We start from the raw sequence: 27,592 nt of genomic DNA, 5'->3' as shown, positions 1-27,592 counted from the left end.
TTTTAATAAAAGTAACTTGATTATCTTTTTATAATAATATTCCAAATATTTATAAACTTATTTCGTGTGAATCTGTAAAAATATAATTTTGTGTTTATATATCAAGACAAATGACTTATAGTTATATTTAAATACAAAATGTATAAACTAAAAGGCAATAATGTATATTTAGTTTATTCCAATACATTTTTAGATATAGACATCAATGTGAGTTGTGCCTCATGCAGCTACTTCGCAAATAGTACAAAGGAAGTGGGCTTAGAGTTATAGCAAAAGAAAATTTAAGCTGGAAATACATTTGTATATTTTATATACATTTATATTTTAAATGTTTGGAACTTGAAATGACAACGAAAACCTACATTTTTATATTATTAATCGTATTTTTTGTACGCTCCTAGGAAACAATTATGTCATACTGTTTATATAATTTCCGGATATATGAAATATATCACAAATTGAAACTTCCTGCTTTGGAGATTTAAAGGAAGGTCAAATACATAAATAGTTTTATTACGATTATTTAGTAAAGTATATAAGTGTAATGGATTGTTTGTTTATTGACCGTTTTATTGACGAATCGTCGAGTCTTTAGCCTGTGTGGTGAAGTGCAACTTTGAATTTTGGAAGGGGAGGATAATGAGTAGATTGGTGTGTGAAGTAATTGTGCAGAGTGCGGATTAAGGTGTTGAGGAGGGAGTTTAGAAGAGGTCGGAAGGGCGGCAACAACGAGCGCGGGCGCCGAGGCGGGACGACGCTTGCGTGCGCGCCGACGCCGTGGAGCGCCGCAGCCTTTGCAGCGCCAGCGACGGCAGCAACGGCAGGAGCGATGTCGAGCGGGCGCGAGAGGTGCCCTCGTCCGCGATGCGTGTCCGTCGGCATGTAAGCAGCGGCCCAGTAAGCGCGTCGTCGAACGACCATGTCCGCCGTCGCGTCCACTTCCGAGGTCACGTAATCGGCCGGCCGTGCGAGTGGTGAGCGCCATGGCAGGCTCGGCCGTCGACCAGGCGTCGGCCTGCGTCGTGGCGCACGGCCATGCCTTCCACAAGAAGACCTTCCACAAGCCCACTTATTGCCACCACTGCGGCGACATGCTATGGGGCCTCATCCAACAAGGCTTCGTCTGCGAAGGTGAGCTCGTTATCCGCCCTGCAACAACTAGGTCACGGCGTCGCTACGCCCGGAGGACGCTTGCCTCTCGGGACGGACATCCGGCTCTCTGGAGCGCCCACCCCGTTCTATTCCATTCCGCCATCCTCCACATCCGATCGATCCACGCGCTATAGTTTCTTCTCAGATAAAAATAACACGTTAGCATGCAAAACATCTGCAAATTGGCCGATCACACTTCGTTATTGTATAAATCTACCACCGACTACTGTAGTTTCTAATTAGCATCATCCCACCGTTTCCAGAGTATTTTTCCATTAACACAAACCGTTACCACTTTCAGTCATTCAAAAATATATCGTCCCTATCGGACTCTTGACCTAATTCCACACCCTCGCTTTTTGCAACCATGTATCGCCAACGCTTTCAGATTACACTTAAACCAACACTCGCTTAACATATATTTTTAAATGAGGAAAAATCGGCCATTGCCTATTTGAGAAGAATCATGTCATTCACTGCGAAATCGTGACTGTTTCACGGTTAAGTTTTAAAGCCGTTATTGTTTTAAGAATAATCTGATACCGAGGGAATAATACTTTTATAGTATATATTTATATTTTTATTGTGTTTCTCTGTTTTTTAACAAATCGATACAAAAATAAAGTCTATACGTTCATGAGAATCAAACAAATTAAGCAAATAATAGGTAAAAATTAAGATTTCCAATAGTTTCCATTATATACATTACAGCCAGGTATTCATTTAGTGAATTGTTCTTACAAAGTGATAAAATAATTATTTTTTTATAAAATGCTGCATAAAACTATGTCGGAAAATGTCCCCATTTCGAATAAAATCTGATAGACACTCGTTACGTACGGTGAAAAAAATCGTTATCTAGCAAAAAACCCCTATTGCGTACCCACAATGTTATCACCTTTTTAGGAATGTTATGTTCAAGTAAACATTTAAAAATAGATGAAATTATTACCTTATTTTATTTTTTTTTGTTTCTATTAATCATTATTAGCATTAGCTCTCAGTATGTAAAAGTTATACTTTATTATTTATCGTGTCGTATCTTCTTTGTTTGTTAAGTACCTTTTCAAAGACTAAGTATTACTAGGTCACATGAGTTATTTATTTTATTTCTCGAATTTACTTCAATCAAAAAGCTATCTATAGCGTAACTGAATGATAAAGCCAAATTACTACCTATAGTATTGTATCTTTTCCATTTTGGCTTTTTATTAACATTAACCCTTTGAGTATTGTTATAATGTACTTATTACTATAAAAAAAATATTTATTGGCATTTAATAGGCGGTTTAACTTATTTGGCACCTGTCAAATAGAACTGCACGTAGTATAGAAATCGATGTTTCTCTAAATATATATTACATTTATATCATTTGCAAATACAATTCAAATATATTCTGGGTAAATATCAAATATAATAATTCATTGAAACAATGGAGGTAGGACGGTTTTGAGGAGGTAATTGTGATACAGAAGAGATTATTTACAAAACTTAAATTTGGAGAATACAAATCTTAAACAATAACAATAAATAAAAAGTTTTAAATTTGTTTAAATTAAAACATTCTCTTTTTATATTTTTTAAGTAGTAAATTGGGAACAAAAGCAGAACAAGTCTGTAAAAAATCATCAAGGGTATAATTCAACATATCGAACATAATAAAGAACGGGTATCGAGATTAATATTTTGACGAGCGATCTCTGTGGAGAGAACAATATTTCGATCGCGTTTCCTATATATGAAAGATTAGTTGAACAAAAAGAACATTGAAACAAATGAAGTCAAAATTAGGAAAGTGCGGAGGCGGCGGGTGGATTTAGGAAGTGTAGAAAGGGACATGTTATTTCCGTCGCTTCTTTATATTGAAACGAAACAAGAACAATAAAAGCATGAGAACTGAACGTCTAAAAATATACGTGTATATAATTTAGTATATTATATTTACGTATAATTGGTTGCGTTTTCATAAAACCACAACATGCCCCATTATATTAAAAGTATATTTTGATATTTTTCCTGGATATTTTTATTTCATAAGATCACTAGAACGGTGACCGCCGAAACGAAGGACCAACGAGCGCAATAAAAAAATACCATACGACACACGCCGTTTCCTATCCACGCACAGTCGACACTCGATAGAAACTACTGCGAGGAAATGACCTAAAAATGTACGAAATAAAAATAAGAGCGCGAATGAGTTCCAGTAAAAATAAACAGGTTCCGACGAACGCTAATCCAAGGCGTAAATACACACCGAGAAGGTGTGACGTAAGCTGTACGGACGAAGGAGGCTTCTGCTGCTGGATAGCGCTTCCATGGGCGAAAGCCTCCTCGTCACCGGCACCAGGCCGCCAATAAATGATCCTGGATCCGCGAGCTGTGCTCTCGTCGCTGAGTCATATCGGAAACGATCACAATCGCGCGCATTAAGTAATAATCGCTAAACATTACGGATGGAATTCATCGTGCTTGTCTATGTGACGACGTGAACCTATTTCGGGAAAAGTAGGTTAAGTTGGATTTTAATTGACAGCCAGAATTGACCGACGGAGTTGGTACACGAAACACAAAAAAATAGGCCATGAATTGGAAGTCGTGATAATGCGGGAAAACAAACAATTGACTTAATGGCATTTAAAGCGCAATATTATTTAGTTTTGTTACTTTTTGATTTTGGAAATGTTTAGATTTAATCGCGATATCCTTCCTAACAAAAAAATCACTTTTTAAATCATTTTTACATTTTATTGTTGTTGATTCTTATTTTACGTTATTTTAAGGACAGTAAATTAAGCTTGAGAACTTTTAGTATTTTCAAAATTTTATTGTAAACAATTGTGTACATTTTTTGTGTCATCACTTAAATTCGATACGGGAAAAACTTTTCGTAAATCGTTTCTTTCTTTTAAATATATTTTAACAACAGTCGTCCCAATTTTCAGTGCCATTTCATGTCCAGTCAAATCATATTGTATTATCATCGATAATCTGAAGAGGAAATATTTGGTGAATATGTGGTAAAATTATATACTCATTTAAGGGTTTTCATCATATTGCTATGCATTTATCGCTTTTCCGTTTTTTAATTGCTATCCTTATAAGTAATCTTCGGTGATCTAATCGGTAGGTGTAGTTTGAATTTCGAATTTAAAATTTACGAACTTCATTGGGACGTTCTTTGTTAACTGCATCGAAATCAAACACTCACAAAATACTGAAACCAGTAATCATAGTAAATCAAGTTATCAATATTTATAAATCAATTTCAGTAGTAATCAATTTCTATCAAGTATATCGTACATATTCAAATTTTGCATTTTTGACCAACAAATGTTAAATCTCATATAAATGATGTTTTGTTGGCTTGCAATTCGAAAACGTATTTAGAATCTGAAAAGATCGGTTGGAAATTATTTTCTAACGCCTTCGTATTTTTTTGGAATAGCTACTCTAGTTGAGGAAAGGGCGTGAACCCTTCTTTGCGAGATTACGTTTCAATAACTGACGGTGTAGAGCATAAGGAAAATGAACAAAAAGCTGTAAATATAAAAGTCTGTAGTAAAAATTAAAGGCCGATATTGTTGATGATGTACTAGGAATAAATATTATTTATTATTTATACTTATAAATTTATATTTATATTATAAACTTTATATTTACAAACATGTATTGTATAAATACAAGTAGTAACTGAAATATCATGGAACTACTAATAGCATAAATAAGCGAATAAAATTAATCTAAACGATTCATAAGTGGTATTAATTAAATAAAACGGACTATATATTATTTACTAAAATTAACCAATGCACTGTGTTATGCACAGGCTACTATGATTCAATAAAAATGAAATCGTAGATATGCAAGATATAAAAAAAACCTTTTTAGTTAGGTTTATTAGAAACCTAGTATAGTTTATTAAAAAAAATTTTTTTGTTTCAGTTTGCAACTTCGTAGTGCATGAACGCTGCTGCAAAACTGTAATATCACCATGTTCTAGCATCGCTGCTAGTTTAGTCAAGGTAAGGAGATGTTAAATAAGATAATTAAAATGAAGTATACGATTTATCAATATATTGCTTTTGATAAAAAATATCTCATTTCATGGGGATTATCACACAAAGTATGGTTTCTTTTATAGAATCCGGTGGGACACTGCTGGTCTGACGCTATCCACCAAAAACGAAAATTTTGTAATGTTTGCAGGAAACGATTGGATGATTGCGATTCTATACACTGCGAAAGTAAGTTTATGATTTTTGGGAGAGAATTATTAATAAATGAGAACATTTCCTTTTGCAGTATGCGAGTATTATGTTCACGTGGAATGTCAAGATTTCGCCGTTCCGGATTGCAAAGAGAACGCCACCTACGCACCGGACAAGGAACTGGAAGAAGTGGAGCACAAGCACCAGTGGCGCGAGGGGAACCTGCCCAGTGGAAGCAAATGTGAACATTGCAGAAAGACCTGTTCGAACACGGAATGCTTGTCCGGTTACAGATGCGAATGGTGTAGAATGACGGTAGGTAACTGAAAATTAAATGAGTTTCTCATTTTAGTAATCTATTTTAGAATTTATAAACATTTTAAAATATTAGATGTATGGTTATTAATTAATTATAGCAGATATTTGAACAAATTTATTTCATATAAATCAAATAGACGTCAACTTCTGGTTCATCGACGAATATACGCATACTATCCGAATGTCGGAGCAATGTGAGCTTCTTCTGATCCAGTTTTTAGTTTGTTCGGTTATTGGTTAGAGCATTTTTTAATCACCATCTTATTAGTGATGTGTAGTTGCCCGGGATCTGCTAAATTTTACTACACTAAATATTATACTTTTCATAACCCGTTTCAATTTTCTAGAAAATTGCCTAATTGGCTCGGCAAAAGATACGTCTTCATGCATTGATCTAGTTTGCCAAACACCTAATCAGAAACGCAACTTCTAAGATTTTAAATTATTTTCATTTGGTGTGAAACCTTGATAATAGCTTCTGACTCCTAGCTGAGCTTCACCCTCTTGCTACATTTGTATCCAATAATCCTTCGGTAGAGTTTACGGTTCCGCATCTGTAAACTTTCAAGACTATCCAAAGCGCGGCTGGTTGAATATTAAAACAATAACTTATAAAAGGTTTATACCAATAGCTATACGTTTCACAAGACATAATGCCCAACAATGTATATAGATTTCCGTCTTTTCTTTGGTAGCCTTTTTTATTATATATAATATTATTGTGGAGGCGTTGTAGAAAATATTTTCTATCATTTTCTACAACTTTTTCTCATCTTTCTGGCAACATGGCCTCCGATTATCGACCTATTTTCACACTTATTCAGCATTTCGAAGCCGTGTATTTCTAAAGCCAAACTGCATGGATCTCTAACCAGAAGGCGCTGTTTTTGGTGAGTACGCAAGGTACGGCAGAATTTTTTTATTACTTTACAACTTTTGCAACGTGTGGCCAAGTGTTGTCATGCAAGAGGATTCCTTTGTGTTTGTTAGTCGCTAATATTTTCTACAACAATACGTCGTTTAATTTGTTTAATTGGTGTCGATAAACATCTACAGTAAAAGTTTAATTCGGTTTCAGCAGCTCGTAATACACTACACTTTGCTGATCCCATGGTATCAATGTGAATGGCTCTTCTGAATTCCTTACTTTTTGCACTTGATATTATCCTACTAGATCCATTTTTCATGGTCAGTAGCAAAACACCACAGAACATTTTTCCTTTTGCCTGACAAGCAATAAAACCATGACATTAAAAGTGTTCGAAATGGAATTCTCAGTAAATTCATTTGGTGGCCATTTTACCTACTTTTGCATCGCATGTAAAAGTCTAGAAACAATGTACTCATTAACTTCTGGGCCGTTTTAAATATTTTTAAAAGTTTGAATTGGGCTTTCGTCCAATAAGTCTTGTAATTAATTGTGTTCGAACTATTTTGGTTCTCAAAGTCATTCTTGATCATTGTCATCAAAATTATGACTTTTATATTGTTGAAACAAAAATAAATGAATAGTGATATGCCATAGTATCCTAAAGGTGTTTGATTCAGCAGCAGATTTCTTCAAATCAAACAACAAAAGTAATTAATATCAAATGTGCAGTTTTGTACGTTCCATGATTAGCATCCATATATATCGAATCATTGAATAATACTAAATGGAAAGATATTATTTTTTGTAATTTAAGAGTTATGCTGTTTAATAATTGTTGTTAGCTACATTGCTTCGTTACATTAATAGTTCGCAATTTCACCAATTGCCGATCAAAACTTTAGTATCATTTTAATGTCAAAAAAATACTTGTAAAAATTAAACCAAACATCTAATATATTTATACAAAATTATACATAAAGTTATAAAAGGTTAAATAAAACGGAAAAAAGAGAAATCATTTATTTAAATACAGAAAAATGTATAATATACTATGGTAATGTGCGTTAATTTTCTAATGCCTTCCATTGAGCTGACAAGGTCTGATGTTTTGAGAACGTTTTATTTTTGTTGTATCTGGGCTAGGCCAGTCACTTACCGATACAACACCCTCACCACCCTCTAAACATTCGGCGTTAATTGTATTCCGCCTAAATGACATTCTGAAAATAAAAATCGCCCTCTAATTATTGTAACTGAACGGAATGACGTCGGCGTATTTTTAAAGCTACCTCTCCCAGTGGAGAACGCGAACTATTTAATTAACATTATTCGATCCTATTCGCAGATCATGAGGAACGAAGCTTACTTGTTCACGTGCCGATAGACATAAATGCGAAACGGAATATGTTCGTTTCGTGGCAGTCCCTGTAGGCACTTTTTTGCAAATTAATTCCCCGTAATTGTACTATCATACCGGTTGTCTATTTTCTTAAGGGGTTATACATATTTGGAACTAAAAAAAAATTTTCACTATTATTACACAAACTACATGTTTAACTACGTATGGATTATGTAACTCTTTAGAACTAAATAAGTTTTTTTTGTTGCAAATTATTTATAATTAGGGGATTGCCACGCCACTTGCTTGGCATTGTGAAATTCTATGAAGCCACTAACACTTTTTCTAGTTAAACGATCACCACTCCAGTCGGCATTCTGTTATTTTTCTAATTTTAAGTCCTTCATAAAGACTTTCCATTAAGTCAGCTGTTTGCTGTCGAGACTCTGTTATTAATGCATCAGCAGCAAATATTACCAAATGGATATCTTTTGTGTACAAACAGTAGTCGAAATATGATCTCTTAAATTGTAATTTGTTTATCATTTGAATCTTTTATTCCACCATTTGGGTGCATTTCTTAAGTCGTACAATGGTCGATTTAACGTTAGGTATCTTATTTCGGTAGTTAATCCCTCTGGAGTCTATTGTCCTATTGTTGCTTCTGTTGTTCTTTTTAAAAATGCAGTTGGAACGTTGTTTTATCTTCCAGTTCTGCTGAATGGATACTAACATCAAGATTCTAATAGTTTATAGTAACCTGCATACGGGTGCACAACTGAATTATTCATCCACTGAAAGGTACATGGAATCCTTTAGCTAATAATCTTGCCTTTTGTGTGTCTTCTTTAATCTTAGATATGCATTTGGTTTCAATGGCTTTTTGTCCTTTCGGAACCTCTGTTGAACTTCATGTCTCCAATTCTTCGTGCGACTTTAATTCAATTTTATTTGCTATCCCCCATTCTTCGGTTTTATATTTAAACATTTAAAGAGCTTTTTGGAGGCGTCTTGTGTTGATGTTAGCAGAGAGTATGTCATATAGTATAGCTCGCCATCATTCAATCTTTCTCCATAATTGTTTTAACAATTTTCGTCCTCGATTTCATTACGGTTATCATCGCTTTCGATGGTCTGCTCTTCAGAGTTATCTGTATCAATGCGTTCTCATTTCCTTTTTCCACGATGTCAACCCTCAGGATATATAAAATATATTTATTTTCATATTTTACTGATATTTTTCTTCCATTTTATGGTTTTCCTCTTACCTATTACAATTGTATTGCCTTATAAATAATTTTTGATGCTGAGACCAAATTGTAATTGATGTCAGGTACTATTAAAGCCTCCCCCGATACGGCTTAACCTTGGCATTTGATGGCATTTCAGTATTTCAAATTTATTTGTTTTCAAAATTTGTCCGTTGGTTGTATGTATTGAAATCGTGTTTACTCATGTATTTTTCAAATGCTTCCTTCACGAAGTGACTGCTTGTCACTGAATACACCACATACGAATTTTTCTACTTTGCCTAGAAAGTTAGTATACTGCCTCTGATTTTTCTTGGGGCAGCTTGTCTTATTGCGTTTCTCTCAATCCTGTTTTTCTTCATTTTCAATTCTTCAATTTCTTAATTTGATGACCTAAGACTGTAGAAAAAGCACAACTGGTAGCCAACAAGATCTACAAAAAGACTGGAAACTGGAAAATATAGATTAACAGCTCGAAATCTACCCATATTAATTTTGCATTGCGACGAAATTACAAAATCATAATTATATCATTCGACGGATACCCGATTCCTCAAGCAGAATGAGCTAAATACCTCGGCATCCATCTCGATGGTAGGTAAAATTCTAAACATCATATTCGACAAAAAGCAGAGCATATCAGACTAAAAAATTAATCAACTGTACTAGTTAGTCGGAAGATACTCTCAATTTCACCTAAAATCAAAGAGATTGGTTTATCAGTTAATCATAAAGCCAATTTGGACCTATGGGGTGACAATCTGGGGTTGCACTAAAACTATTAACTAATTACCAATGTCTGTCGCTACGTAACCAATGAAAAACTACAAGACGACCTCGAAATAAAATGGATCCACGAGGTTATCCAAAATTTCGTCTTAAAACATAAAATAAGGTTACTAAATCATAACCAACGTGGAATCAACATTGTTACTGGACAACACTCATAATATTGAAGCGAACGACACTACATGAACTTGTATAGTGTATAAACGTTACTCTTAACTTTAGCTCAAGTAGTCGAATTCAATTTTATTTTAAGTATTTATCCCGCACTCCTCTTGCTAGTCTGTTGATACAAGTACAACAGAATAATAATTTGATTTATTTATCTAATGTAAGATGTAACACAAAGAAAATTCTAAACCTACATAATTATTTGTTTGTTATAGTGTCATGCAGCTTGTCACTTAAATATTGAAAGTAACTGCAATTTTGGCTTACTTGGACCGATATTTTTACCACCTCATGCAGTCAGCATTCCCAGGACAGAAGTACCCATGGAGGCCATCATTGGAGTACAAGTCAGGCGCAAGGACACGCTTTCTCGTAAGTGTAGCTCTTTACCATTTGCTATACTCTTAAAATTTCTAGGAATATTGGTTTAATGTTCTTCTTTTCGTATTCTGAAATGAAAACGTATTATTTTTTATATTGTTGGTCGTAACACTCTCAACAATTAATTGAGATTTTTTTAATTATGACTGAGTGTACGATAAACCAAACACTCTGATGATGGTAACTCGACTAGTGGTTGTGTTAAAATTTGTTTTCAATTTTTTTCGTTTTAAGATAACAAGGAATGATTTTGCAGTCTCCAATGGCGTGAGCGGAAAGCAGCCAGTCTCGATATCCAACATGCTTCAGCGGTTTCCTTTTGTTTCGACCGTTTGTGGTCCACGGCCTCGAATTCGAGGTATTTCTTTTCCAGCACGTGGTTGCATCTACCTGACTTGGAGTGCTTTTGGCATTTTGACATTAATCAGTTAATATTTGACCCTCACCAGATAATTGCTTTATATTTAACATTGAAAGTTTGATTTACTAATAGGAATTTCAATAGGCAGAACTAACTCTATAGGGATAGTACGGATGAACAGATTGAAAATGATGAAAATTAACTGCATTTGTAGTTTGAATAAAAATGTTATTGTTATGCCAGCCCATTGAAGATTAAATATTACCTTCAAGTTTTGATTATGATGTTTTGACAGCTTTATATTTGATTAATAAACCAAACAACTAATGATACTATTAACTACTTACTGTATATAATAAGATCAAAAAACAACAAAAGTATCGTACATACTGGTATTAGAGTTATACTTTTCTTTGTTGTAAACATAAAAATTTAAAATGATGTACTTAAATGAAGAGGATCCACACATCTTCTCATTGTAATAGCACTGCTTTTGTTATAATATATAATATTTTTTAATTAATAGGTTAGTTTTCCGAATATGTTACATCGTACTTTTTTCCGGATATAGTTTTTCATTTTTATAGTGAATTTAAAAAATGAGGAGAAACATAAATAAATTCCAGAGATATTCAATCCTTTATTTTTAGAAAAATGAAAGAAGATCACAGTGAACACCAATGACGATACCTTGATCGAAAGAGCATTATATTTTTGTAAACTAGTCTGAGTTGTCACTAAGTATTGATGAATTAATTCACATTTGATGATTATTTTATATTATGATTTAAGAAAATATAACATCGACATATTAAATGACTTTAGCACGAAGCACATCTGAGGAATTCAGCAGCGGCGAAGCTAGCAGATATCGAGATTTAGAAGATACCCTACTACTACATTCCGGAAAAGAAAAGCAAGACAAGCAGACAAAGAAAGAGGAGGAGAGGGATGAAGGTGGGCATCTATAGTCCAACCTATACCATTTCTACAATTTCTTTTTCTGTTTCAGAGGTGATCAAAGTGTTCGATGGTAACAATTCGCTTCGCAGGCGTATATTTCGCATTATCGTCGTTTCGAGGCAAGCTACCCTTAATCAATTGGTGGTTCAGGCGCTGCGAGCATTCCATATCACTAAGGATCCGGCGCAGTTTTATCTTACAGATCTCTATTCAAATGACGATTATGTCCTGCGGGATCCCACACCAGTTTTGGGCTTGAACAAGAAGGAAGGAAAACGGCCAGCGATTTTTTTGAGGTTCAAGTAAGTAATGATCTAGTTATTTAGTAATTTTATATCACTAAAGTTATGTTTTATGGTTACGGTTTTACTTAGAACTATTCTATTTATACATTGCGAGAATTTTAACTTTACTTAATGATTTAGTCGAATAAGCTTGCACAATTATATGATAAACAAAGGTAACAATTTTCTACTTTAGACAATTCTGTTTAAACCAAAAAAAAATTTGAACAGTCATAGAAATATCCGTCAAAATACTGTCCAATTTAATATCAATCATTTAGTTTGCTCTGGGATGCCAAACATACACATGTTCTCTTCGAATGAATTTCTTCCATGCCTCTGGGTTGCTTTTATCAAATGGTATGAGTCCATTAAGACTTCCTAGTTGGTTACCATACCAGTCTTCATAACTTGCTCCTTCAAGTCAACTTCTGCCTTACATTAGCCCATGGTCTTCTGGTATCACTGAGGTATCATAACTAATTGGTCACCACTATCTCCATTTTCTGCTTCTAATATTGTACTCAATTTTGTTAATTTTGTTTTCTCCAGTTTTCTAACTTTATCACCTTCACCTATTACTTTCAACTCAATCATTCACTAACATTATTCTGCTTTATGAGCTTTCTTCTGTTCTTTATTTCTAGACTCCAAATCAATTATTAATGGGTGTTCACTTTTCTTTTTTCTTTTCTTTTAATATTCTGCACAGTTCCCTTTGTTTTATTCTTATTTTCGTCTAGACCAGATTCATCAGAATCAAATCCTAATATGTTAGTTATTTCCATTACTATCAGATTCATTATCACTCCATTTCCAACTCAAAATCAGAATCTTTTTAATATAACCCAGAACTGTTTAAGTGCTGTTCCTGTTTATCATATCTTAAATATTTTTGCTTAGGGCTTTCTTCTTCGTCTTCGGATAAAGCTAAATAATCAGGTTCTTGATCTATTACTTTATTTAACTTTCTCTTATCGTTAACTTGTTTTAATGAAAACATATCACCTTCAACTGTTTGTGTCTTTTCTGTTGAAATAAGCAGACAATAGGCTCATAGTCGTCTATTTCCTTAGTCTCGAGGTTTTTCTTCTAGGATTGGTTTCCTCCAATTTAAACAAGATAGGTTCATTTTCATCAGGTTCGTCATCACTGTCTGTTATCTGCTCTTGAATGCTTTCTTCATCATCACTCACATTCTTGTTTTCTTCTTCCGCTTGCAAAACTCTATGCATCGGTTTACTCACAGGTTCTTCTTTGGAATTTTCTATGCACGCCTTATATTGGTTTATCTATATATTTTCTAAACGGTATATCTTTAATTATTTCTACACTATCACCATATTGAAGTTAACTTCCATTGGCTTACCAAATTGATCTGTTTAGATGCGATCTTGTAACCTTTAAATTATAACTGTAGATTATTTCTCCATTTTTGCTGGTGTTAATATTAATTTCAATCGGTGTAACAATCTTCTACGTAGAATTCCTCAAGCACTCGTTAAATTATATGTTTTTGATGAATCTTTAATCTCTACTATCTTCGATATTTCCATTCCAATAAACTGTTTAACTTCATAAAGACTGTCCATTAAATCCACTATTTGTTCTTCGTGTACTCATTTTGTGTTCCAACCTTTAGATGAATTTCTCAGTCCATACCATGTTCAATTAAATTCATAGTATCTTGTTTCAGTAATTAAATCCTCCGATTTCCTGATATAGATATCTAGATCTATCTTTCCATTTATAATATGATCGAGCGTCAATTTGATTTTTCTTCCACTTTAGATCCAGTTGTGTTGAATTGATATTTATATTTAATTCTAATGCTTTCTAACTAAACTCTTCTTCATTGGTTTCAATGGCTTTTCATTCTACCTGTAATTCTGTTGGACCCCTTGTTTCTAGTTTTCAATACTTCTCTGGTCCTTGCAACTTACACATGGTTGATTTTCTAAACTCTTCTCATTGATTACAATGTTTCTGTTTATCCTACCTATAATTCTGTTGGACCCCATGTATCTAGTTTTTCTATTGTTTCACTGATTCTTGTAAATTATACATGGTCGATTTTCTAAACTCTTCTGCATTACTAATTACTACATTGATTACAATGTTTCTTTATCCTACTGATAATTCCGTTGGATCCCATGTTACCAGTTTACTAGTTAGTGCTTCACTGATCCTTGTATATTATACACATGATTAATTTTCTAAACTCTTAATTACTCCATTACTATTTACTACATTGATTACAATATTTCCTTCGATCTTACTGATAACTCAAAATCAGATGTATCTAGTTTTCTAGTGTTCCTTTTGATGGTCATTGATCTTTGAGTGCTCTACTGTTCCGAAATTAATTTCCATCCGTTGCATACAGCCATCTTGTTATATATATGTATATAATTATATATATATATATTCTATATATATATATATATATATATATATATATATATATATATATATATATATATATATATATATATATATATATATATACTGAATTAAAAACTTTACCAAATCTCAATTCCCCTGCACTCTCCGTCGTCACCCTACTATTTCTCTCTTATATTTACATTCAAATTTTTTCCACACCATCTATGAGGTAGAGTTCTAGGCGCTTTTTGTGTAATGGTATTCACTGGAAGCCTAATCCACCTAAATAACAATTGTTACTGGTAAGAAGGGGTCCCCATTATGGTTCCTGTTCGAAGTAACTGATTAGAGAGGTAATCAGTTTCTAACTGATTTTACAACCTCAAATTATTATCACTAAATTTTTGAAAAATTTTGAAGACTGAAAATAATTTTGAAAATTGGGCGAATTTTATAAGCTCATTCGGTTACATGTATCCTTTTCATATCTAGAATAAAATGAGAAGGAAAAATACTGTCTGATTTTAAAATTCATAATATTACAATTATGTGCAATTACACAAATTACTAAATGAAATTGTTGCTTGGATTTTATATACTGATACTGATTTGTCTGAATGATTTCAATCTTGTAGAGATTAAAGTTGTTAGATGGCGATGTTTGTGAGTAAACCATAAACGTCTGGATCTTAACCTGCATCATAAAAACCTTTTAAAAAGAAGGCTCATCTACTCTCTGGGTTGTTAAACAAATCTGCATTTTTTAAATTTATTAAATACCAACGAAAGTTGACTTTAAATAATCAAACATCTTTTAGGTTCGTCCATCGATCGATGGACGAACCTCATAAATTTTGGAGCAAAAATAGTTTTAAAGAAATTTAAGGGATGAAAAGCTGCTACAGAAACATTTATACGGTTTTCATTAGTCATGTCCTACAGTTGCTTAGACAGAATCTTGAACGTGTTAATTTGAACTTTGTATTGTAATATTAATGTATTTTTGATATGTTATCCTATGCTATATTTATTTTAGGGATAAGGAAAATGATAAAGGGGAAGTGAAAGTGTACCCAGGAAAGCTGCAAGTGTCGCAGGCGTTCTGCACCGTGCCTGTCGACTCTAATACGACCGTAGCTGATCTGATTAAAGAATCGATAGAACGTTTTGATTTAGACTGCAAATGCGAGGATCTACGATGCCTTGAAGTCCTTTTGGACAGAGGAGGTACTGCCGAATACTACCGAACCGTGACGAAATAAACCGTTACTTATATATGTGCTATTGGTTTCAGTTACGGAGCGGGTACTTTCCTGGAATGAGAGGCCCTGGGAGATTATGAAAAATTTAGGTCGCGACAGTATCCGACAGATGGAGCTTATGCGTTTCTATTTACAGCTGAAACAAGATCCTCATGGACCAAATGTAGCTCTTTTTATTGGAAATTTACCGGTTAATTTAGTGGAAAATGCTTACAAGAGTTTACTGTCTGATATGCTTGGTAAAGGTAAGACACGATACGAGATACGAGATGTTAGCAATATAATTTATTATTCCATTATTATAGACTATAAATATGCAAAAATCGGTCCTATCTACTATGAATATGGTTCAATGGTAGTAACATTCGAAGATTCTGAAACGGCAGTCCGGGCACTATATATATTGAGAGAATCGAGATTAGAGGAAAAACAAAATCTTTTAGGTAAGTAGTTGTTTTATTTAGTAAATAAGTTATTATTAAATATTTAATAAACATGGGCAGTTTGGATGATCATCAACTTAACTTTAACTTTTAGAGGTCTATCTCTTTTCACTCTATGAGCGTGTTTAACTCTCAACCAATATGCTGCTATTATTTATCTCAATATGCATTGTTTCTTTTCTGTAACATTTTCTCTAATACTGTCTCTGCAACGCAATGCAATGAACCATTGTTATATGCATATTCAGATTTATTTCTTAACGGTACATTATTTGTATTATATTAATTGAATGACTTATAAAAACCATACACAAGTGTTATTAACAAATTATTATTAGAATATTCATAAGGACGCTATAATAGAAACTATATATTACAACATATTCCTTCTTCCACACGCACCATCTTGCAGTAACTAAACCTCCTACTTCTGCAACGTAGCCATATTACTTCAGCCATATATTTCATTATCACTTCTCCTGTACAATTACCTCAAATAGATGAGGATTTGTATTTTTTCTAACCAGACACAATTGGATTGTATATTTAAAAGTGATCTATAAATATGTTAATACATTGTTTTAAACATTTTCTCCGTAATTTCCCACAACTGCATACTACTTCGTAAACATCGACTTGAGACCTGCCACATATTTTCGTACTTTTATAAAACTATATAGACATTGTATCATTCCTAAAAAAGTTTAATGTATGTCCTCTTGTACAATAATTCAATTTGAACTTAAAGCATTATGAAAAATTATGTATAATTAAAGGAAGTACAAATAAGTAATAAATAAATATTGCATAAGAAAGTTCTATTTATCAAAATCTCCTAAGACTTTATTTCAAAAGTAAATATAATTTTTTACCATTGAGTACATATCATTATAGTGTATTTTTCTTTAAATTAAAGAATACAGTCTTCAATAGGTACTTGTAAGCCAGTAATAATGTTAACATTTCAATATATAATAAAGTGATAAAAAGTAAAGCACAATTTAAAAAATAATTAGAAAAGTGTTTGATGGACTATAGCTTAACTTATAGTATCATTCTAATATATATTAAGCGGTTTAATATAGTTTTGTGATATAAATATCTGCAAAAAAATATATGCAATATAATTTGTATACATTATAAATATTTTCAGTAATGCTACTACCCAATATTGAACCTTCAATGATACCAAAGGGAGCCAATCCATTGCTGGTGTTCGTTAATGTAAAATCGGGCGGGCGTCAAGGCATGGAGCTTATCGCGAACTTCAGGCGATTGGTAAACCCTTACCAAGTATTCGATCTGGACATCGGCGGCCCATTACCAGGCCTCTACGTCTTTAGGAATATACCTAAGTACAAAATCCTGGTGTGTGGAGGAGACGGCACCGTAGGCTGGGTGTTACAGTGCCTTGACAACGTCGGGCAAGATTCCCAGTGCGATTCTCCAGCGTGTGCAATTATTCCCCTAGGAACTGGTACATTTCAGCAGGTCTTTTTCTGTAAATTATATGAATTACAAAACATTCCTTGCAGGTAATGATCTGGCGAGGGTATTGAGGTGGGGAGCAGGCTACGCTGACGGTGAGGACCCGCTCAATCTTTTAAAAGACGTAATCGAAGCGGAGGAAATTATGTTAGACCGTTGGACGGTGGTATTACGTCCAGAAGAAAAGCCTGAGAAGCCCGAAGACAATGCGAAGCAAGTCAATTCCACTGGTAAGAAGAGGCAAAAACTGTCCAAATTGAAAGTGACCAATGAGCAAATTAGAAAATCAGGTCAATCTTGAGTGTTTCTTTTTTATTTATATTTATATACATATATTTAAATGTTGTCTTTTTTAAAACTAATCGACTAACAAACGAAGGGGGCGTGTTTTATATAGAATTTGTTTTTGGATATGGCAGAGCACAATAGTTTTCATTATTGTTTATGTTGTAGTGTGGTTGGCAGAAGTTCAAGCATCAACAAAAGTTTTTAAACAATCCTTAACTGTCCGTACTTTGCCTATTAAATTACCTAAGCCATTTACATCTAATAACATGAGAAGATTATCGTTGATTCAAAATTATTTAGTATTTTAAATTTTTAAAATTACTGAATCACAAATTTGATTCTTGTGGTCCACTATTCAGTAGTTAATTTGACTGAATTTAATTTTTTAACAAGATAATAAATAAGTGATTTTATATAAAGCATATTCATACATTTTTGACACTGAAAATAATTGTAATTTAAAAGGCAGATTTTAGAAATATAGCATACTTAAATATTTTAGAAACTCTAATAAATTCCTGATATAATGGACTATGTACCAAATATTGAAAACTATTTTTTTGAGTAATAGAGTGCGTTTTAACACTGGATTTTGGAACATTTTCAATTTCATGTTTTGCAATGTTCATTGTCATATAACAATCATATTTCGTGCGCTTTATTTACTAGACATTGCTTCTTTCGATTATTACTTTTTTTGTTTGATGCTGCAAAAACTCGTTTAAAAATAAGCTAATAAACTCTTCAAATACATTTTTTATGATTTTTTCTATAAATAATATGTTAAGTTTCATATAAAAGTATCGAAAACTTATTCAAAATCCTTATGTAAAATGTATGGAATAAAAATTTAAAACGAAAATATTTAAAATACTTTAAATTTTTTTAGGATAAATGAACTGAAACCTAATAAGTAGCAAAATTTACTTTTTATAACTTAACAATAACATAAAAGTGTAATAAGATAATAACAGTAACAGTAATTACATTTTGTATTGTAAAAGCTGACATAATGAAGCTTAACATTCATCAAAAATAGTAATGATAATATGATAATATAGAAGCCTATTTAATTGGGAAATTACGAATAAACTATTAAAAATGTTTCGAAAATGGATAAATCAGAAAAAGCAAGAATGTCTGATCCAGTATTTGATGTTGATTTCTTGGGTGAAATTAAATTAACAAAAGCCATAATATTTAATTTCTAGTTTATATCATTTTATAATATGATAAATTGGATAGCATACATAATGCAAGAACCTTTTGTTGAAGCTTTAATATTTTCACTTAAATATTTCGTCTTAATAATAGTGTTTGTCATGTTATTTTATTAAAATCTTACAGGGTAATCCTAAATATAGAATTGAAGAGTAATTAGGAATAGCTTCGAAACTATTTTTATTTTGTTTTTGCTTAAATCTCTGTAAATGTTTAGAATCACTCTGTATATAAATCATAAAAATGATTTAGTCATTAAATTTCATTATTGTTAAAATCTTCCACAGTGGTGTCGAGTTCCACTAGCGAGGAGAACTCGCAGATCCTGGTAATGAACAACTACTTCGGCATCGGTATCGATGCTGACCTCTGTCTGGATTTTCACAATGCTCGAGAAGAGAACCCTGGCAAATTCATCAGTCGATTGCACAATAAGAGCGTTTACGTAAAAATTGGTCTGCGCAGGATGGTGGGTCAAGGCAAGGTATACAAGGACCTGCATAAGCTCGTTCATCTGGAGGTGGATTTTAGACCAATCAGTTTGCCACAGCTAGAAGGCATAATTGTTTTAAATATTTTAAGGTGGGTAAATTGGATATGACGATAGTAATATCATTTTTAAATGCCATAGGAGTCTCTAAATATCTTAATTATTATAATTAAAGAAAAAAGTTGAGACTTGAAATTCCATGCATTTAATATTATACAACACTAAAATATATCAACCAAAATATATTTAATGAGATCTTGGAGGAAATATGTTTTGTTTTATGTTGCTGAAAAAGTTGATAATTCTACTCAAGAATATGAGAACACTTTGCCTGTTAACTATATTGATTTCATTCGTGGGCATTGTTCTCATATCAGTTCAACGTATTGTTATATTTGTACAATCAAATAGTTTAAAATTCTCCCGAAATGTTTATATGAGTTTTAATAATGCATTATAAAATAATAGTGAGTTTTATGATTTTATTAAATGTACAGTTTTTACAGAATAAAAGAACTGCAAGAGATATTCTGACGTAAGTCAAAAAGAAAAACACTCAAAATGTGATTTTTAACAAATGTAGGCACATAATTGAGTAACTTACTTTCTATATTAAGTCGGAAACACACTTCCAACATTCTAGTTAACAACAAAATCATAATGGAATACATACAATTTTTAGAAAAATCCCAAATAAGCTAATTTAAATTCAGGCAAGTATAACTGACATGACTAATTGACTGAGTTAACTATAGTAAGAACAAAACTAAACAAAGCATAACATTAACAAAGTTATATTAAAACAATTGTCTAAAACTACAATCATCAAAATCAATTAAATTTAATAGTTTTTAATAATTAATTATTTTATTAATTTTTTAAAATTATATACAAGTTTCGGAATGGCTGAGTCACAATTTAATTGTCGTCATTAAACCGACATGATTATCATGATCAACGGTAGGGCGTCCAATATATGGATTGTCTTTCAGCTTTTCATTTCCCTTTTTAAATACAAATAGAACCAAAATCTGACTGCATCATTAGTCACATTTCGACTTCTCGCTCAATACGCTGCTATTAATACCGCTGGACTTCAAATATTGTTCCTATAGTTGATGTTTATGTTATTCCTATGTTGATGTTATGTTATTCCTATATTGATGTTATGTTTAGATTTCTTTACCGGATGGATCTTTATTTATGGAGCAGCCATGTTCAAAAAGTCGATTTCAATACATAAATCTGTGAAGTGTTCGTTCAACACGCACGTCCAAATCATTGTAATTGCCTTTACTGATAGTCGCATATTAACCGAATGATTTCACTTCTAATAGAATCTCGGAAAGAAACATGTAGAATTAGCTTAATTATTGAAGTCTCATTTATATGATGTTAATAATAATAAATATTTTTTTGACAATTGATAGGAGACTTATTCCTCGATACTTTTTTTATTTTACAATGTTTACTATATCATTTTTTTAAATTGGGACAATTTTGTTTGTCATGATGGCTGTAATTTTTCCGATTGCCAAATCTGCATAAGCAGAATGCGTTATTTCTCTACCAGCCTTTATCATTTCTGCTCTCACTCAATCGACTCCAGTGGTCTAAGAACACATTAAAGTGAACAACAAATGAAGTTTCTAGAATATCACTCATCACAAGTCACAATATATTTTCCAGATATATTTCTAAATTTATGTCTTTAACAAATTTGTTTTGAAATTTGTTAAAGTTATTTCAAGACAAATTATAGTTTTTTTGTATGTATTTGAATAGAAATACTACAAATACTATAGATAGTTTTATATACTATTTTCAACCTAACAATAATTTTTAAATTATTCTTGAAATATAGAAATATATGGTCCTTCCAACAAAACAACTAATGCATGTCATAGATGGCGTCGAATATACTGCCAAATGCAGTTTAGACAAATTTAAATTCGCTCCAAACTAAGAGCGCATTTATCGGAATATTTTATGTTTGTTCTTTTACTGGTCGATAGTTTTGTCAAATGTCTACAAAATTCTTCAAAACATTAGTAACAATAATTAAAGGTTACAGATCGTCAAACATTTTAAACCAAAATTCTAATTTAATGCGGCAACATTGCGACGTGCTGAAATCATAAATTTTGATGGCGTGTATTGGCTGTTTTATTGGATAAGCTATATAATTAGAAATAGATTAAATAATAATACTATAACAAGACGTATTTTCAATGTTGTAAATGAATTATCTATTTTAGCTGGGGTTCGGGCGCTAATCCGTGGGGTTTGGAGAAAGACCAGCAGTACCATAAACCTACCCATTTCGACGGTCTTCTGGAGGTTGTAGGAGTGACTGGAGTGGTGCATCTAGGCCAGATCCAGTCCGGATTAAGATCGGCAATGCGTATAGCACAAGTATGCTGAACTATTATCGATTATTATAGATGCTTGGTAATTCTGGTGTTTTTGTAGGGTAAACACATCAGGATACATCTGAACGCTGACATTCCAGTTCAGGTTGATGGCGAGCCGTGGATACAAACACCTTGCGAAGTGGTCATTTTAAAATCGGCTCTGAAGGTATGTGGACGGAAGCTATCACATGCATATAATATGCATGTGTTTTTGTGTTTCGCGAATTTACAGGTCTCACTGTTCCAGCAAATTTATAAAAACATTTGTTTGTAGTGTTCAAATATAAATTAAAAACATATATATTAAGACAAATGAATATATTTGATTTTGTTATATTTAATGTGTCAATATTTAATTGTTCAGGTAATACACAATTAAGGTCCTCATTTGTTAAGTTCATAGTATATCAGGCTTATAAATTAATTTTAAAGTATTTACAACATATGGTGTTATTGTATATTAAATCGCATCCGGTACATTTGTAAACAACTTCTGTCAGAAGCTTATGGCAACCATGCTCCATCGATTTCAACATGTTAATATTAGTTTCGGTGTTTTAAAACTGATGATTTTGACATCGAAGACAAAGATCGTTTTGGACAGGCAAAAAAAATTAGCACGAAGATTTGAAGGCAGACTCGATTAAACCATCAAAGGGTATCGCTATAGACTACAATTGTTTGGACCGAGCACTGAGCAAAAAATAGCCGGAATACGAGCAAAGATACAATATTGTTATTTTTCGGCACGACAACGCTTGACCACATGTTGCAAAAGCGGTGAAAACATACTTGGAAACATTCAAAAGTGGGAAGTGCTACTCCGCCCGTCGTAGTGGCCAGGCCTTGCATTATATATAAGTCGTGAGCTGTTTCAGTAGCGTTTGACTTCTTATGAAGACACTAAAAAATAGGTCGATTGGTGAATACCTGGATACCCTCAAAAGGTACATCGTTCTTTTGAGATGGAATCCGTAAGTTGCCTAAAAGATAGAAAAAATTGGCGGCTATCGATGCACAATACTTTAAATAAAATACATTTTACCAATTTAAATTAAAAAAATCCCTTAAAACTAATTTATTGGTATGATAATTAATATGTTAATTAGTTGGTAAAAACGCAACAGTACAGCCAACCATTTCTAGTTTGGTCAAAATTGACTATATTAATGGACCACTATATGTTGATTTATAGACATCATTTTCACATAAACATCAATTTGTCATAATTTTAATTTATTGATCTATATTATATTATTCTGATTCAACTATAATACTTTTTATTTAATATTTCTTAAGTTTTCTGGAACAGCTTGTAGACCATAAGCTTCCAATTTGACTTATTTGGGATAATTAGCACGATTTGAAGTTTTAGATAGGCCAGTTGAAATTCTAGTTAAAAGATTTATAAAGTAGCTTTGCTTAGATTCGTACATGTTTTTGTTCTAACAGTACTAACGACTCATGCTCATAATTTTAATGAGTTCCTGAAAAATGCTCTAGAAATAAGCTTATGGTCACTGCCCAACAACAATTTATTATGGTATCAAAATAGTAAAATGGTATTATATCTATAGTTTTTCATATATTATTTATGAAAGTATTATGCTTAGATTTTTTTAGTAGAGGTTTTATTAGTATTTCATGTATAGCTGCAGTATTTAAACTAGGACATTTAGAGAGACAATTTCGTTAAATCACAAATTATTTTAAATTCAAAGTTTAGGAATATATTATAAAAATACTATTAAGTATTATGCAGAAGAGGCAGTTTGTATAGTTTCTAATAGGCGTTGGGCAGTGTGATGTTTACTATTTTTGTAATAGAGGAATAAACAAAGGTAAATGTTTTTGGGCTTTTCATACAGGGTGGTAAAAAGTTGACTAATTCGCGAATCCGCGCTAGCCGCTTCCTAAAAATGTCCGTAACTGACACTAACCGCTTGACTCCTGCAGGCTAAGATGTTGAAGAAAAAAAAGTTCAAGCGTCGTCCGACGGAACCGAACTTGGAAGGGGCGCCGGCAGCGGCAGCTGCACCGGCACCAACAGGACCGCCCACAACCGACACGAATACAACCAAGGCTGACGGGGAGGAGGCGCCCAAATCAACTCCCACAACCGAAGACCCGCCCACACCTCAACAACCGCTCGCCCCTCAAGCCCCCGTCAACCAGAATTCCGCGTAAAACGCAACAATCCACCCACCCAATTTGTCTCTTTCTGTGTCTGTTTAGTTTTCGCATGCCTTGCTTGGTCTTGACCATACGTTTTTGTTGAGTAGTTCGAATGTCCCGCCTGATGTGATAAATGCTCTCCTCCCCCCGCAGGCCACAATGTTAAAGAAGATGAAACGGAGAATGAAGCGGAGGAACACGGAGCCATCGATGGCCGTCGCCGGCGAAAAACAACTGGAGGCGTTGCCGTCGCCGTCAAACGGCGGCGATTCGCCTACAGATCCCGAGAACGCGATCTTTTAGTACCTTCCCCCTTTCTCTACCTGTTCTGATTGGACGGGGCGTGGCGCGCGTTGCTTCAAGGACATGCGATTGGGTGGTGGCGGCGTGGCGGGAGGCGGAGCAACGCGCCCGACCAGCATAGACTATTCTGTAACGACGTTTACGTTCGAGTATGGTAATTTTTACCAGATTAACTTTCCATTCTTAGTAGTTGTTTGTTAAGTTTGTATCGTTTGTCTGAGCGGGCGTTTCGAACGCGTCCGGTAAATTGTCTAATCGGGGTTGTTGGTCACGGCGAGTTCCCGAACGTACAGCAAACACGACGGTGCCAACTATCTTGCTAGTTTTTTCACCGATAGGAACATTTGTTAGTGCCAATGTACAAAAACAAAACAATATATTTTCCTTACAGTCGGTTCTTTGTCTTGTTTTCGATAGTTTATACAGTTCCGTTGTTTGTTGCTTGTTTGGAATATTCAAAGAAATATAAACATGTTAAAACGTAGCGTTCAAGGGACTCGCTTGAGATCACGGCCACATAAGTAGCCGTTCGCATCAAGAACCAAGAGAAGAACGCTTTTTCGTTCTGGCACCCTCAATCCTACGACGCAGTGCAACGCGGGGACTACTCATGTAGCTGCGAGGTGCGTTCAGGAATCGATCAAAGCTACTTAATTCATCGTAGGTTATAAAAACAAAACTATAACTAAAAACAAACGCTGGTTGCCAAAATTGATCCAAGCTCGACCACGATCGTAATGTCGCGGCAGTGGTACAACTCCCCGAGATCGAACGTGGTCGCGCTCGGACCAATCGTGAGCGTTCATCGCACAGTCGCGGTCCAGTTTCCACCCCGCCTTGGAGGGGGGCGTGTCTTAGTGGACCCCGCCTCTTACCAATGGCTGGGCAGTCGGGCCGAAACTGCGCACCAAACGCCGAACGTGGGATCGGCAGTAGGGGCGTGACCATCTCTGCTCGCCAGACAGCTGGTTGGAGTGGCTTTAGCATGCTTCCGCCAGTTGTCCGCGAGAGGGTGTGAGCGCACTCGGTCTGCCGCGCCCGTCGTGTTAATCTCGTTCTCCAGAAAACGACATTAACGCGCAAACGCGTAACCTGTCGGGGTCGCGTGGGGCTCAATTTTGTACGCGCGCATTCTGGAGCACACGCGTACGAAGAGCGACGCCGACAAGTTCGTGAACCGAACATACACTCTCTCTAGCTGAATACATTTATCTTATTACTATTGGATGTGAAGCTATCATTGTTTTACTGTAAATTATATATTTCAGAACGTACTTAATGAATTTGTAGATGGTTCCGGTGGGGGGCCGGCGCGGCGGCCGTGGCACGAGCCGTACCGCCCCGGCCTCGGGAACAATTATTTATGTAAAGTATAATGAATGTTAACATAGTAAAATTAAAACCTAGCGAAATAGAGACTATTCAATAACGTGGTGTTTTATTTATTTTTCTAATTTACTCTTGTCACTTGATATCTCCTTGTTATTTACGATTTTCTAATAGCTAGTATTGTAACAAGATGACTCAAAAGAACACTTTTTTCATATATGTTTTAAAGTCTCCTTTTTACCAAGGAAGGTTTATTTGGACTGGAATTGCTGTTTAACGTGGGCTTCGAAATATCGTCTTCGAAATTAAGCCTACTGACTGGTCAGTGACCAACTTCAGTACCATCCCAGAACACGGCCGGTCTTACCCGGCCTGGTTACTGGCGTGACTGGAATGGCCATTCCTTGTCGGATTTTCCACTGTTGGCTATGAAGACATTTACAATCACAAACATAAAGTATATCCATGCCCAACAGGATTCGAACCCGCGACTACTGCAACCATAGGAGGACTGTTATCCTATTGGCTTGACCACTGCGCCAACCAAGCCGGCAAAAGAACGTTTATGTTTGTTGTGAAAACGCAACAAATCAAGCGGGGTCATTTGGCTTAGCACTGAAATTTTTATGAAGTGTTGTGCTTTGACTACGTAACAATTTACGCATACGCATTGGTTGCAATAACCAAGTCAAACGTTTGATTTGATAAGAATTTTAAACATTTATCAAAAACATCTTGTAGCTCGTTTTAATCTTAGTGAACGCGACAGAACAAATCCAAATTACGAACATCAGAATACGCTATATGCAATACGAATTGACAAAAACTAGCATATATAGTTGAAGCAAAACGCCAAATGGGTTTTGGAAACGAAAAAAGAAAAAAAAAGAACATATCAAATGCATTAAGCAAAAATACTATACACTTGTCAAACTAAGCTAAATTGTATTTGAGGGGATTTTTATTTTTGCAACACTGCAGTAGTGATAAGGTAGCATAATTAACATTTTGATTTATGTAGGGATGAAAACAAGTTTATTTCAAAAATAAGTAGTAGTGACATGTTGGATCCACCCAGGCACTGACAATACCGTTAATATTTTCGTCTTTAATCTAAAAAATAAACACTTGTCACGAAATTGGAAAGGGACATCGCCCTACAGGTCTGATAGAATTATCGACACGACATAGCTCTTTGTGAGTATTAACAGCAACTTCGTCTGGCAATTTATCTTTAATAATCTTCTGGGCTACAATGTTTTTATCCAAATTTCCATGATATTCAGGCTAAGGAGTGATTGTCTAAGCTTTGATTGTATACGAACGAGAACTACTTCAGTGTGCCTTTGATGACCGTATAAATCCCAGTTAAGAAATGTTTTTGCAACTTACAATATTTTGGCATACTATTCTATCCATTCATTCTATCCAAACTCCAGTAAACTAAGGTTAGAGAATGTTTCTTCAACTTCAGAATATCCAGATTCCAGGAATCCACTAGAGACTAGGGGTAGTTTATGCAAAGTTTCGATCTCCTTCCCCAGTTTTCTATAGTTTACGGCTAAGCAAATGAGCTACTTAATCTACATTTGACAGTCCTAACATGCAAGCTTCTGGAAAAACAACATTAAGCTGTGTGTGATTCGCACTTCAACGAAAATATTGTCATTTTTTGACTAAGCAGTAAAGGAACTATCCTGTAGCTA

At 34.1% G+C, this 27,592-nt stretch overlaps 1 protein-coding gene across 9 annotated transcripts; it reads left to right on the top strand.

Moving 5' to 3' along the window:
- Positions 1-475: 475 nt before the first annotated feature.
- Positions 476-25,986, top strand: LOC143191116 (diacylglycerol kinase theta). 9 transcript variants are annotated; one of them, XM_076395891.1, is made up of 17 exons: positions 791-1,131; positions 5,099-5,178; positions 5,298-5,400; positions 5,459-5,679; positions 10,315-10,471; positions 10,737-10,838; positions 11,667-11,798; positions 11,854-12,106; positions 15,510-15,700; positions 15,768-15,980; positions 16,041-16,178; positions 17,332-17,655; positions 17,714-17,896; positions 19,463-19,757; positions 21,924-22,080; positions 22,138-22,245; positions 24,408-25,986. In XM_076395891.1, the coding sequence occupies exons 1-17, from the start codon at positions 984-986 to the stop codon at positions 24,555-24,557; spliced, it is 2,955 nt and encodes a 984-aa protein (XP_076252006.1). In that variant the 5' UTR covers positions 791-983; the 3' UTR covers positions 24,558-25,986. The 9 variants fall into 9 exon arrangements, with proteins under 9 accessions (XP_076252007.1, XP_076252009.1, XP_076252008.1 ...); XM_076395888.1 differs by having other exon boundaries at positions 24,036-25,986; XM_076395889.1 differs by having other exon boundaries at positions 793-1,131; positions 17,714-17,956.
- Positions 25,987-27,592: the final 1,606 nt, after the last annotated feature.

This window comes from Rhynchophorus ferrugineus, unplaced genomic scaffold (assembly GCF_030347505.1).
Source record: "Rhynchophorus ferrugineus isolate W39M unplaced genomic scaffold, kcgeb_rfMv2 rfM2, whole genome shotgun sequence".
In the NCBI taxonomy this organism is placed as follows: Eukaryota; Metazoa; Arthropoda; class Insecta; order Coleoptera; family Curculionidae; genus Rhynchophorus; species Rhynchophorus ferrugineus.
The sequence above is the reverse complement of the archived record's forward strand: the minus strand, read 5'-3'. Positions and strand labels throughout refer to the sequence as shown.